This window comes from Crocodylus porosus, unplaced genomic scaffold, assembly GCF_001723895.1.
Source record: "Crocodylus porosus isolate Cpor-Errol unplaced genomic scaffold, CroPor_comp1, whole genome shotgun sequence".
In the NCBI taxonomy this organism is placed as follows: domain Eukaryota; kingdom Metazoa; phylum Chordata; order Crocodylia; family Crocodylidae; genus Crocodylus; species Crocodylus porosus.
Genome location: NW_017728945.1, coordinates 2399671 through 2414991, shown reverse-complemented (window position 1 = coordinate 2414991; position 15321 = coordinate 2399671). Strand labels below are relative to the sequence as shown.

Sequence of the window (15321 nt, the reverse complement as noted above, 5' to 3'; positions counted from 1 at the left end):
TGGTTTTCATTTTTCTAGGTACAAAATGCTTATTTCCTTCATACAGAAAGTGGCTCTATTTCATGGTGAGTTAGGAGTACCACTAATAAAGTGTCTTTGGCTCCAAGAATGTTTACTAAGGCCCTCTTGGTACTAGCTATCCACCTCTGAAGACAATGGAGTGCAGTTCACCTATTTGGGTGACTGGCTAATTAAGCAGCCACCTTTGAAGAGACCTGATGATCAACTTGCAGAACTCAATTCTGGTCCTCGTACAGAAGCAGAGACTACTTTGAGTTTGGTGTCAATAAAGGTTTAGCTTCCACCAGATTCTCTTCCTAGAAAAGCTTGTCCTGTCATTTGAGAAGTGCCTTTTAATAACAGCAAGGAGACATCTCTAATTCTTGTGGCACATAGCCTCTTGTACCAGTGACACCATGTACTGGACTTTGTCAGAGAGCTGCAGACCTGGACAAGAGAAACTCCTTAAACAAGACAGTCATAATTCCTCCTTAAGGCCTTCGCTTCCTTGCATGGTAGAGAGACTCAACCATTGTAGGCAAGGAAGTATTCTCATGCCCTCATTTGTCCATACCCATGACCATAGTTACTTTTATGTTAGGTTAGAGTGCCTACATCTAATCCACAGATATAGGGTCTCTGGATGCTGAAGTCAATCCACATCATTATTTAAAGCTCAGGATTGTAAAGGGATCATGCAAAACTGTTCGTCATTGCATTTTTGGTTCCATGCTCAGGTCAATATGGATAACACTGCAGTCATAGTGATGTGTGTGGCAACTACAAATTTTCCCTTTTGTGCAGGTAAGCCAGCAATTTGTAGTACTGGTGTGTATGCCACTAGATACGCTTGTTGACTGTACACTTTCCTCAAAAAATACCAAGGGAGATCACCTCAGCAGGGTCATCTCCCTCTACCATGAGTGGGTCAAAAACTTAGAGTCATAGAAATTGAGGGTTGAAAGGGACTTAAGGAGGTCATCTGGTCCAACCTCCTGCTCAAACCAGGACCAGCCCCAACTAGATCATCCCAGCCAAAGGTTTGTTTACCTGGGTCTTAAAAACCTCCAAGGATGGAGCTTCCACCACCTCCTCTTTGGATAACCTATTCCAGTATTTTACTGCCCTCGTAGTGAGAAAATTCTTCCTAATGTCCATCCTAAACTTCCCTTGCTGCAACTTGAAACCATTCCTCCTTGTTTTGTTATCTGCCACCACTGAGAACAGTCTAGCTCCATCCTCTTTCAAACCCCCAGGTAGTTAAAGGCTGCTATTAAGTCCTCTCAGTCTCCTGTTCTCTAGACTAAATGAGCCTAGTTCCCTCAGCCTCTTCTCAGAAGTTATGTCGCCCAGCCCCCATACCATTTTTGTCATCCTCCGCTGGACTCTCTCCAATTTGTCCACATCATTCTCAGCTTCATTTTTGTAGACTGGAACTGCGCGTGGGTAGAAGTGTGTGAATGATGGAAAGAGAAAGTACTAGTCCTTTTGTTCCAGGGGAAACCTCAGTGCTGACTCCTTGTCAGATGTATTCTTGATTGCATAGGGAGAAGCCCTTCTATACAGTTTTCTACCCACACCTTTAATCCTGGATTCTGCAAGGCGAGTCAGGACTCTGTCTGGATAATCATTATAGCCCACATATGGCTGAGGCAACTTTAGTATAGACCAGCATTTCTCAGCCTGTGGGTCACATGAATATAGGGAAGAGTCACGAACGAGAATGGATTCTCCTTTAAAGGAGAAAAACATGAGAAATTGTGGCTTTTCCCTTGTAGGCTGGAAGAGTTCCAGCCTGATAAACTCTTTGCTGCCCCCTCCGCCCCACCTTCTACACACCCCTGCTGTCTCTACCCCCCCACACACCCCACCCCACCACCACCACCCTGTGGGGCTGGGGGACAGCAAGTCAGGAGTGAGGGGCACTGGATCAGGACTGACCATTGATGTTTACACATGGGTCGTGATGCAAAAGAGGTTGAAAAATGCTGGTATAGATGATCTATGCCTCTCAGTGAGGGATCCCAGGACACTTTCACTAATCCCAGACCTGCTAACCCAGGACAGTAAGAGTAGGTCAGGGTGAAACACACTTCCTTTATCTCATAACCTGGATCATGCATGAGTCTTGTAGGTGAAAGAAGAATGTTCTGCAGGGCTTAGAAATATTCCATTCATAGCAAAAAGACTCCACCAGATGTACATACGCAAAGTAGGCTAGGTTGTCCATTTTGTGTTAAGTAAAGGACATTAAATACAGATGTGTTCACCCCTCCCCTTGACTCTTTTTTTTAGCTCAAACCAGTCTCCCTATAAGCTTAATTGGAGTGTATCTGGTTGCTATTTTGGCCTTTTGTTTGTCAGTTGATAGCATCTATTTTCCTACCCAGCTGTTCTCAGATTTCTCAAGCACTTGACTAAAGTTTTTCCCATTGCCAGGAACTCTGTTCAACAGCAAGACTTGAATTTGGTTATTGTGTCAGTGATGATAGTACTACTTGAGCCTATGGCAATGTGTCCCCTTTTTCACTTATTTACGAAGACAGTCTTCCTTATGGCACTATAATCAGGTCATGCCCCTGGGGTGGCTGGAACATCCCCCTGCCTCCAAGATACCCTCCCCTCCTCACCCACCACACCTTGATTGAAAGGGAGGCTGCCTAAAGGTCCCTCCCGAATTCTGCTGGCCTCAATCCTGTCCTTGCACTGCGTAGCCAGATCTGTGCCCCAGGGCACCTGTAGCCTTAAGGAGCAAATATGTGGCTCCGACTGCCCCTTACATCATATCCATGTCTTACAGATGTCGCTGTACCATCATCTTTGGCCTTCTCAGGCTCCACCCCTTTTCTCTAGCTGGGCCTTTTAGCTCAGGCCTACTTTATTGGGCCCGGCTTCTAGGCACCAGCTCTTATTTTGATCACCTTGGGCCTGGGTCCACCTCTGCCCCACTCTGGGCACTGACTTTTCCTAGTCTCTCTTTGTCTGGATGCCCAGGCCCACCTCTGCCCTGTGCCAGATGCTCAGCCTCCCCTGGCTCTGTTCTTCTCAGCTACATCCTGCTTTCTCAAAATGTATCCTGGACCCCAAACCCCTACTGGTCTCAGGCATTGTTGGGACCTCCTCCAATCCTAATAGTCCCAAAACTCCAGATTAAATTGTAGCAAAGGAATAAGCGTATTGGTTGTGACAAACTAAACCCATGCTAAATCCAAACATTATCAGTAGCTTATTGTGAGAGCAGCCCTATCTCCCCTTGCCCTGGGTTTGTCGGCATCTTACTTGCATCTTTAGGAGATTCCAGAGATCAGCAGAGCCCTTCCCTACAGTCCATGGCCAGGAGCTTCTCGCTCTGTAGCTTAGTAGGTCAGCCTCCAGGCATAACCTGCTTAGTCTGCCTCTCAGCCACAGGTATCTCACCGCAGAAGTCTTCCCTGTTCAGCCTCCGGCTTTGACCCTGGCTTATCTCTCCCCCTGGCCCTACCCATTTCCTGTCAGGTGGCTCCACAGGGTTGGCTGTAGGTGCCCTCTAATTAGGCTCAGTAACTGGTCTCTCTGCCAGTCCACCTACAGCAATGCCTTGTCCCTGCAGGGCTCCAACCTAGAGTTATGCTGCGGAGCAGTTAGCACTGCAACAGGCCCCCATTGTGCTACTGTGCTACTGCAGAGCAATTAGCTCTGCACTAAGTGCTCAGAGGTCCTGCTTGCCTGGGCCAGATCTGCTGCAGCTTCTGCCTCAGCGTCTTCTCCTCACCTAGGGCTCTCCCTAAGCTCTTTCTCCCTAAAAGTGACAGAGGATCCCAAGCTCTCTGTTACAGGCAGTTACATCAACAAGGAGAGTGTGTAATATCCATTGTAGATCCCAACTATAGCCTATCCAAATAAGGTAACTTCAAGGAGCCACCCAGTGTTCCTACCAAGGTGATCATCGCTGATTTTTATCTGGCCGAGCATGTAAATTTGCTGGTGTTCCTCTCAAAGCCTAATTGCTCCTGAACTGGGGCTTCACTACACTTTGTCAGTGTCAGAAGAGCCTTATCCTGCTGTCTCTGTGGGAACTGTTCTTTCTGAAAATCCATCCAACTGGATATCAGGCTGAATAAAAGTGTGCTGTGAACCCTGTGTCATGTACACCTGTGTCTTAGCTGCCTCTCCGGTGGCGGGGCGGGGAGGGGAGGGCAGTGCCGGCTGGTGGCGGAGTCCCTGGGTCCTAGGCAGGGGTGGGGAGGGGCGGGTGCTTCCCTCTGCAGTAGTAGCACCCCCCCCCACCCCTAGGTGGCACCCATCTTGGGCAGTCCCAGGGGTCACTGCAGCCATGGAGGAAAGGACCAGGTCCCCACACAGGTCATGCAGGGAGTCAGGCTCCAGGGGGAAAAAAAACAGATCAGACTCCCTACTTCTTGTGGGCAGAGCCTGCCTTGCCAGGCTGCTGCCTGCAGTGGGCTGCCTGCACAGTCCCTGAGTCGCACGGAGCCCGGTATTTTGCTCCGCAACTACAGGGCAGCAATCTAAAACTCCTCGTAAATGTTTTAGTTTGCTGCGCCACAAAGTCATTTAAGGTGCATTACACCACCGAATGTGCTAAAGTGGCTGAAATTAACATGTAATACACAGGCAATGCCTGCAATACAACACCAACACCGTTATAGCAGGGCAAAGGCATTTAACCCGCTTTAAAGGGCCGTGCACACATGCCCCTTGTTTCGTCTACACGTGCCCTTGGAGCTCAAATGATATGTTTACTAAGCATTATGCCATCACAAAAGCCTCTAGAATAGGTGCTTCATCCAGTAGGGCAGTCCTGTGGTTGCTTTTTGTCTAGAGAACTGCAAGGCAAACTTTCCGTTGTATGTGGGCACTGTTTTGGAATCAACAATAGTGAGAATGTGTATGTAAAAAGTTACTTGCAAGAAAAATAAATTACTTAACAGTAACTAGAGTTCTTCAAGATATATGGTTCACATATGTTCATATCTTGCTGCCTTCTCACTTCCTCAGAGTCACGTACCGTATAAGACTCTGGTTGAGAGGAAGCTGAGGAGTGGGAAGCATACCACCCTTTGTCCCTTCAGTGTGGGGAATAGAAGGAAGGGGCAACTAGAGTGTATTTTACCGGCACTGCTAAGGGGAAAGGTCTCTAATCAAAGGTTTGGGATGAGAATGTGCATGCAGACAATGAATCTTAACTCTAGTTACTGGCAAGTGACATTTCACAAAAAAGTAGAAGTGGGGTTCGGGATGCTGTCTTTGGGAGACACTGCTTCTTCATGTGCTAACATGGGAAACCCAATTGTCACACATCAGTGTACCAATACTTTTAAAAATAATATTAATTAAAACAACTGGCCTCTGAGCCACATTGTGGATGCTCTTTTTTTTTTTTTTTTATTTAGGGACCATACAAAAAAGAAAAATCCATATATCCAAAAACTTTACTGTTATACAGTTCTCCCCAGCTTCTAAATGTTACCCCAAAGGTATGTGAAATGGCTACTCTTGGTTGCATACTTGTTACTTAGAGATATTTTTAAGCATAGTGTTTTAATTTGCTTTCAGTAAGTTCAGGCATTCAAAATATACTTATACACATATGGATGCTTTGTAAAAATGTAAGCGTGAAGTGCTGATGAGGAATTAGGTCAGAAGCATGCCTTATCTTGGTTGACATTTACATTGAAGGACTCATACGTGACTCGTACAGGGCTCAAGGATAATTCTAAACTGTTAAATAGTTAGCTAACCTCTATGGTACAATTTATCTCAATTATTACAGTTTTTAAAAAGGAAGATGATTGAATTTCAATATACAATGACTTATTTAGCTCATACTATGTAACACTTAAATATATCAAACAGAGAAGAATATAGACTTTCTACAGAGTTGGGAATATATTTGGGAGGACAGATGGCCAGATATGCTATTTAAAATAAAAAAAAGTAATGTTGAATTCAAAATAAATACATTTGGTGTCTGTTCGTGCCAATTCATGGGAAAAGGGCATTCATGGAAAAATACAGTCTTGTTGGTGGTATGGTATCTGAAATCCCTGGGGTGGTTGTATAGTGAGAAGCTGGATGAACCAATGGGTAGAGCTCTACCATGGGTTATGGGAGACCTAGGATCCATTTCTTCCCCTGTGGGTATTTAAGACAGCTGTTGGGGAAAAAAATATTCTGGCAGTGAGATGGAATGACTCAGCTTAGGTCCAAGGTAGGCAAGAACTAGGTGTGCCGTGACTATTTCTCCCTGCCTGCCTTCCACCCCGACTAAGGCCCCACACCGCTGGAATGCCACAGAAGCCTCTAGCTCCTTGGCCCATGTCTTGCCAACACCTGACTTAAGCCATAGACATCCTAGGAAAACCCAAGCTGTGCTGAGGAAGGAAAAAGTTGTGACTATAAAATGCAACACATTGTATCAAGGTAAATCTGCCCAAACCTAGAAGTTTATACCTTGATTATTCTATTCCCAGATATTTTCTTTGAAGGGCAGTTGTTCATTTATGTGTAACTATCTCAGTGCACTTTTCTCTAGTCTTTTGCCTCAAGGAGAGAGAAAGAAAGAAGGAGACTTTAAAATGTGGACAGCAGTGCTCCCATAACATTAAAGTAGGTTTACAAGGATGAATTATCAAAGATAGTGATGAGCTTTGGATACTTTGCTGTTGGGGGCTATATAAATAGCATAGATAAGAAAGTACAGTAGCATCCTTCTTCAACAACCTTACAATACAGGGTCTCCTTGCTTAAATGTTGTCTGTTAGTCTTTAGTTATTATCTGTTCTAAGCCCATCTGGTGATGACATGTTGCCAAGAAAATATATGTGAATTTAAAACAAAAAATGTATACAAGGTTATGAAATAATCAATGTATAAATTTAAGAAATGAAATTTATGGGAGAAATAACCAGCAACGGAAGATAAACTTTAGGACCCAAACCATGTTGTTTTGGGACAGATCTTCAGATGGTTTACATCAGGGGCAGGCAGTTATTTTGGCTGAAGGGCTGATTAAGTTTTGGTGAGCTGTTGAGGGCTGCATGGGTAGCCCCATCCCAGCTGCCATGTTGGGACCAGAAGTCATGCCCCCATCCCCTGACCTTTGCCACTGGAAGTACCTCCCCTTTTCCCACAAGTACTCCTTTTGGGAGGGAGGGTGCTGCAATCTTGAAACAGAAAAAATAATCATATACAACCTACTATATACAAAAACATCTACTGTAACTTATTTTAATTTTATTTAAGAATATTTTATATTTATGTATGTTTCCAAAGTGTATCTGGAGGTGATTGCATAATAGCTCAAAATACAGTCCTACTCCTATATATTGCACGTGGGTGGTAAGGGGATGTATGTGGGGGTTATGGTTGGGGAGTGTGTGTGGGTATGGTGAGTGGGTAGGTGTATGTGGTTGGGGTGGGGGCTGTGGGAGGATGTGGGGTTATGGTGGGTGCAGCGGGAGAGATGGGGCTGGGCTGCGGACACCATTGCATGCAGCTCGTGCGGACTGTGTGCAAACCTCACATGATACAGCTGTGTGCAAGCCTCACATGATACCTCATGCCCAGATTGTATTCTTGCCAGTCCCAGGGCATCAGCACGGGCTCTGCACTCCCACCTGCAGGTGCCACTGTCCCATCACTTCCATGATTTTCCTCCCACATGCCTGCCCACCGCTGCTGGTGCTGCTGCTGCTTCCCAGCTGCAGCTGCTGCCACGCCAGCTGCCACTCCCCACACCCACCGCCACTTCCTTGAGTACCCTTGCCACCACCATTGCTTTGTGCAACCCGCCGGCCACTCCCTACACTGCTCCCACCACTCTCCATGGCCCCCACACTGCTCTTCTGCCTGCTGCTGCTTCCTGCCATCTCCCCGCCACTTCCCCACCTGCTGCTCTGGCTCTAGCCCACCCTGGTCAGCACCACGCGGGCCCTGCATCGTGGTCTGATTGCGGTGGTTCTCCCCGCACTCCCCTCTCCCCTGGCTGGCTTTCCACTTGGATGGAGGGAAGGCAGGGAACAGCTAAAGGATCCCCAGGCTAGGGGCTGGTGGGGGGGGAGGATTGGGGGTGAGGTGGAACCAGGTGGGCCTGGCTGCCCTTGGGTCCTGCTGCTGGCGCCTGTCATCTTTGACAGGCAGCCACACACAGATAATTAATTTTCTAAATTATTTAGGAGCCCCACAGGCCAGATAGAATGGCCTGGCTGGATGGATCTGGCCTGTGGACCATATTTTGCTTGCCTCTTGTTTATATAAATTGAGGATATGATCCTTTGCTCTCATGTTAGAGGGTGTTCTGCACGCTTGCTCAATGAAGGGTGTTCAACTAAGTTTGTTTCAATATATGACATGTTAAATTAGAATATTCAGAGGAGAGTCAGAGGGTAAGTTTGTTACTGGTTTGGATGAATTAATGCTTTTTTATAATCAGGAAGTTATCACTGCCCCTTTTCTCACCAAATAAAGCTACTAGTTGATTGGTGGTGGGATGGGATTGTACAACAAGGCAGTGTTTCTTAAGTGTCTTCGTCCTTTGCATCGTACCTATGTAACTTTGCCTTAAGTCCAGTTTTGGTTACTCGAATTGATTTTCATCACTAACTTTTTCAATATTAAAACATGTATAGGCTATGTATAGTTTGAACGATGAAAAAAAAATGCAGGGTTAGTAGATTCTCTGCCTGAAAACAAGTCCCAGTTTAAGAGTTTTGTGCTTCTATAGACTTTAAGATGTTTTCTTGTTTTACAGCACTCCGCCAGCTACAGCTTATTCACATCCAACCACTGTACCGAGCTACACCATTCAGCAAACTCCTGGGGTGGAACATCCTGTAACACCATCTTATGCTCCTGCAGCCCAGGCTGCCAGACCATTTGCTACTCATGTCTATGGAGTGTACCAGACACCTTCAGGACCGGACTATGGTTACAGAACACCGCAACAGGAACCTACCCCCCAGCCTACCACAGCACCAAACTACCAGGTATTAATCCAAGAACCCTTTTGTTGACATCGTTGTTGTTTGGTAACGTGTATGGACACTGTTCATATTAAACCACACAGGAAAAACTTTTTCTTGTGTAGAATATCAAGGGTGAGATAGCAAGTATGAAATGATAGTATTACTACTACTAATAATAGTAAGCATGTAATAATTCTTTATTCCATTTGTAGATTAGAAACAAACAGGTCTTTTCAGATATTTCGTCCAATCAGCTCAGTGTCATGAATTAAAAAATCACCTGTGTTTAGCTCATTGTACTACTTGATGCCATTATTCAATGAGTTGAATGTAACTGTGAGTGAATCTATTATCCAACTACAGATAAAGAAAAGGTTAAGACAATATGAAAGGCTGTGAAGGTTACATGACCTGAATTTTCTTCCTTGGTATTGGAAGATATATCATGTGGGGAAAAAAATGAATTTGTTTCAAAGTGTATTTATGTTGGCATCTTTGTGCTTGGTGTATGCTTATTTTCTAAACCAGGGCTGTCCAACTCCAGAGCAGCTAGGGGCTGCACACCGCACAGGTTGCAGGTCTTGGGTTGCATGTCCTGCAGGCTGCATGCTGCAGGGGCTGCACAGTTTCCTTAAGACCCCTCTGCATGCAGTCTTCCAGCTATGCAAGCAGTGCGAGCTACCTACTGCCACCTGAGCCCTCCGCTGCCACCACCACACAGGCGTTTCCCCTACTTCCATTGCTGCCACGTGAGTAGCATGAGCCTCCTCTGCACTGTGAAAGCAGCCCACTTCCAACACTCCCAAAGTTGTGAGAACCCTGCATCATGAGCCCCTTGCCCAAACACCTCACTGGCACTGCTACGTGGGCAGGAGGCCTTCTGCTGTGCTGCTTTAACTCAGGGACTCCAGCTGCCACTGCGGCTAGAGTAATGGGAGTACTGGTGGTCAGGCAGAAACCCAGGGAGGGTTGGGGGGTAGGTGATGTGTGTTAACTTTCGTAGACAGGATGCAGCCCCGAGGCCCAGTTGGAGAGCCCTACAGTAATATAGTAGTTTTTAAAAAGGCATAGTCTTAGTATTATCTGATTTTGTTCTGTTATGCTGTACACAGGAGGTAATAGTCCTTACTTAGTTTATGTTGATTTACCTCTATTATGAATCCTCAGAAAGTGCTTATTCCATACACCAGCAACCTTTACAATTAAAGCATTTTTAAAAATTGATCTTCATGCCAACTTATATGGCAGGCAAGATTGCATAATCACCTCTTCCCTCTTCTCTAAAAAAACTTCTATTCTTGCAGGAGAATCTAGATTAAAATTTCCCAATCCACTGAACTACAACATAGGCTTTGTAGTATGTCTGAAAGGCTAACAAATTTGAGGTTTGAGTTCAAGGGGCTGTGAGTCATGGAAGCAATCATTCTTCACAGAGAACACCCTGCCAATGGTTACATCCCTCTGCTGATAGCTATTGTGGGAGTATGTATGCTGCTGAAATGGCCACTATGAATTTCCATTGTGCCATTTCATTTTTTTAAAGGAAAATGTACTTTAATGGCTTTTTTTTAACAGTAGCCTCAACTAATGCCTGAGGAGCATTCTTGTGTTTTGCAGGTGATTGAGTAAATCAGTGTCTTTGGGTTTCTTATGATTGATTTTAGGAATGCAATTTTTTTTTTGAGTGTTTTGGTCCAGGGTTATAGTCTTGACCTAGTGAACTTGCTGATAACCCTTGGCAAGGAGTGGGACTAAGTTTGGCTAGGTTTATAAGCCTGCTTATAGAAAATCTTAAGCAGCAGCTGTCTGCCTCATCAGCAAGAACTGGACAGTTACCAGCTATTGTGATCTTCACTGGATGCTGTCTGCCTGAAGAGAGAGAGGAGAATGTATCTACATGAAAGTGCAAGCTGATAGCCATGATGGAAGAAAAGGTACATGGTCTTCAAAAACAGCTGATCACCTTGCAAAACAACAGAGAGAGAGAGGATTTCTGGGTTACTGAGGCTGGGTCATTACTATAGTTAATCTGCTGGAGAAAACAGCGGAGTCAGGTGCCAAGGGGAATTAAGGAAACAAAGAAGACTGAAAATCTGTAACCAGAAAAAGAATCCAAAGGATATATTCACAATTTGAAGGATCAAATTGTCTTCAGGTGCTGGATAAGACATTTGAAGAGAACAACTTACAAAAACTAGCTGGAAGAAAATAGCAGTCAGCAGAAGAAAAAATGCTTAGTAGCTCAAGCCAGGTGGATCTATTAGAAGCCTAATATGATTGACAATTGACTTAAGAGGAGAATCATTGTGTGGGGATTGCTAAGACTGGGTAATGCATTCTGAAAGGAGCAGATGGGTAACAGAACAGTTTGCTGCCTGCTAGGAGCAAAGGAGGACATCATCTCAAGAGTAATTGAGTTTCTGAGGTCACTAATTGAAACTCCTGTGGGGATCCACTTTGACCCCTCATCAGAAACAATTTTATGCAAGAGGTAACTGAAAAAGTAGGTAATCTTATATTTTTGTTTCCATGAAGTAAACGAAAATGAGTATGAGGATGAGATCTAGTTCTAAAATCTTGAAGGACAGTTCAGATCAATTCACCAACCATAGATAATACTTCATTTGTTCAATAATTCTGTTTCAAATGTAAAATGTGTTTAAACATTTTTCTAATATATCCAACATACTTAAGATTAGTTTAATAAACTAATAAAAACAACACTAAAATACTGTTTATGTCCATTTTTAATTGAACTCCAGTTTCTGTGCGAATGAAACTTGGCACATATCATGAATACAAAACGTATTGTGGCAGAGCATCTTTGGTGCCTGACACTTCAAAGGCTTGGAGTGGCAGCAGGTGCGTGCCAGCCTTGATGAGGCAGTCACATGCAGGAGGGCCATGTGATTGGGGGAGAGGGTTGATCAGCTGAGTCCATGGGGTGTAAGACCCCGAACCCCGGTGAAGGGGCATATAGTTGGCCCCAGTGAGGGGACACAAAAGGGCCCCGGTGAGGGGGTGAAAGTGTATAGAAGAGCCTGCACAGAGTAGGGCACATGGGGGCGCCTGAAGGACTGTGTATGTGTGAGGGTAGAGTAGGGGTGACCTGAAGGGCAGCACGTGGGCCAACCCCCACAAGTGACAACAGGAACAAATTCCCTGGAGAGGGGCTAGTGTTTGAGTTCAGCCTAGTGTGAGGCGTAAGACCAGCACCGTGTAGAGTAGTGTTGCTCAAGCGACCCAAAGGACTGCATATGGACTGGCCAGAGTGAGGGTAGTTAAGCCTGATGGCCCGAGGGGGCCGCTCATAAAGCAGAGCAGGCTGCGAGTGGCCCAGTGAGGGGCAGGATGAATGAGGCCCTGTGAGAGCGGGCGGAGTGCAAGAGGGGAATGCTAGAGGCCCAGCAAGGGGAGAGTTTACCCCAGCCTTGGGCCAGAGCTGTTATCAATTTGCAATGCCATTTGCGAGGCATGGGACATGGTGTAGGGACGGTACGGAGCCATGTTCAATGCTCTAGGCATTAAATAACGGGCAGCCTCCCACACTCAACACCTATTTTATTACACCAAGTCATGGCAGGGAGACAGGGCAGAATGCCCTAGACAGGTGGGCGGGCTGACGTTAAGATCCAGTCTTGAGTTGGCCTCTTGTCATACCTATTAATTAAGAAATGCATCAGTCACCATTTCTAAACATAACATGTCCAATACAAATACCAGTAAGTTTATGTTAAGGGACACAGTTGCTTAAATCATAAATAAAAAAAATAATGCAAAACAAAAAGTAAATTAACAAAGTTTTTCTGATTGCTGATTTAAATTATGATTAAGATCAGTTACTTTAAATATTTTATTTAAATTAGTCTATTGTAGGCCTAGAGTTTTATGCAGATTTATGCCCTTTGTCATTTTAGAGCTTTTGAACCAGTTTAGTTTTTGCTTCCTCCCCCTTGGGGTTAAACTTCAAAAGATTTGTTGCCTATATTGTTTCTGTTATGAGAATTTGCATGAGTTAGTTCCTAATGTCTTTTGGTCCCTAAAGTATTCCCTGTCTCGCCTACTGAGCCAAGTATATCATTGCTAGCAAACTCTCCAAGATAAATATAGTGCCCGTAACTCTGATGCAATAGTCCTTTAAATCTACAGGCATTTATACACATACTTTTCTGTCCTGCAACCCAGCACTTTGGAGCAGACTCAATTAATCGAGTCTGCTCTGCCTGCAAGCTGAGGTGACCTGCAGCACATGCAGTTGTACAAGTGGTAAAATGCACGTCAGTGCACAGAAAATGGCAGCAATGCACTTTTGAACTAAAGCACCTCCAATGTCTTTTAGTTCAAAAGTGCACCGCCGCCACTTTCTCAGCGCTGACACGTATTTTTCCACTTATACATCTACAGGTGTCACAGCGTCGGGTGCCTCCATGTGTAAAAATGCCCTTCGTGTTTTACTAGTAGCATTCATCACAGTCACTGCAACCCAAGTTTTGCCATAGCATTGCTGTGAATAAGGTTGAATGCTATCCTTCGAGTATATATACACACAACAAGAGTATTGCTATAAAAAGATGCCAGTATGGGTTCTGAAGCTGTACAAGGGTAGCAAAACATCTCCTACTTTACTCACCTGGGGTCAAAATTAGGTAATTCAGCTAACTTGTATCTGTACAGGATCATGCAGTTACAGTCTAACAGCTGCTGCGCATTTCATAGCAACTCCCTCTTGCCTTTTAAAGCAGCTAAAACATATGTTTGTCTATCCCCTTGGATATATAAAAAGGGATACCAATGACCAAGGCCCTTGCAATGGCAGGCTAGAATTACAGAAGTCATCATGTCTGTTTAATTAGCATTGCAACACTATTAAGTTTATCAGTTTAATGTGAAAGAATGGGCAAAATTCAAATGTGGAGCTCTGAAACTTGGTCAGGGGTGGGAAAGCAAGCTGTACAATGTTAAGCTTAAAGAACCCAATTTATTCACATATCAAAGAGGAGGTATAAGATGTAAATTGATCACTATGTGTGAGTACCTAAATCTGGGTGGGAGGAAAATAACTCTAATGGTAGTGGGGGGTAGCTTTTCAGTCTTGCTGACAAAGGCAGAGCAAGACCCAGTGCCTGGAAATCAAAGTTAGACAAATTAAATCTCAAAAGATGCAATAATTTATTAGAGTGGATAATTAAACCCTGAAAAAAGTTACTAGAGAAGGTGGCAGACTTTCATATCTTTCCAAAATCCAGCTTCTGGGAGATTCTGCAGCCTGTATATGCAGAATGTAGATTGAATGGCTATGAATAATCCCTTTTGGCATGAAATCTTGTGAATCTTCCTGTTTGTTATCTTCCGTCATGGACCACACCTAGAGATGAAATGCAGATGGAGTGGACTAGTACCATAGAGGTGGTATAGAGAATCTTCTTTAAATGCCCAGCTGATATGCCATATTTACAGTCAACTGATAGCCAAATTGATGTCATGAAGAAATTTTCTCCTAGGTCAGATTGGCAGGACCTTGGGGGTTTGTTTCCTTCCTTTGTAGCGGGAAGTATGGAACATTTGCTAACATCATCCAAGTATATTCTGTCAGTTGAGTAGCCTGCCATTGCAAGGGCCTTGGTCATTGGTGTCACTTTTGTCTTCACATTGGTTGGATATGAGGCCAAAATGCTTCAGCAAAACTAAGATTATTGGGAGTATAGAGATGATTGGGTGAAACTGAATGGACTTAGAAATGTAGGTTAGACTAGATGGTCTTTTTCGGGCTTTAAAATTCTTCTATAAAACTGTTTGAAATGAGATATGGTTCACAGACTAACAGTGAACCATCATACTTTGCACTCGTGTTAGCAGCAACACCATTTTATCATCTTATACTTAACCTCTAAATATCAGTGTTGCCACATCTCGATAAAGGTACATTATCACCACCCATGCTCCTGTATATCTTATAAATAAATAAATAGATTTGAAGTCTTTCACGAATACAAAATCCTTATGTTTTTACAAATGTTTGTTTCTGATGTAGCTGTTTTCCAGCTATCATTTCTGTTAGTTACAGCAGCAATCACTGCCTTCATTCTGCTAATGTTTCCATTGTTTGCTGCCTGTATTCCTTCTAGGGCTATGAGAAGCTTTGGGTGCTGATTCGATTTGGAGGAGATTCGGCCCGATTCGGTGGCTGAATCTCCAAATCTGAATCAAATCAGGAGACCAGTTAAAAGGTCTGTATCTATTTGAAGCTCTCCAAATCTATTCAGAAAAGATTTAGAGAGCTTTGGTGATTCAGGCAGTCCTAGCTCGCTGCAGCAGAGAGCTGAACCCAGACTCCATGCCGGTAAGTAGGGGGCCGGGG

General features: G+C 44.3%; 1 protein-coding gene across 1 annotated transcript in view; it reads left to right on the top strand.

Moving 5' to 3' along the window:
- The window catches only part of ZFR2 (zinc finger RNA binding protein 2), a 124775-nt gene that overhangs the window by 21805 nt on the left and 87649 nt on the right, over nucleotides 1-15321 (top strand). Inside the window, exon 2 of the mRNA XM_019550679.1 lies at nucleotides 8750-8984. Coding sequence (XP_019406224.1) covers nucleotides 8750-8984 — 235 coding nt within the window. The remainder of the gene's footprint in view (nucleotides 1-8749; nucleotides 8985-15321) is intronic.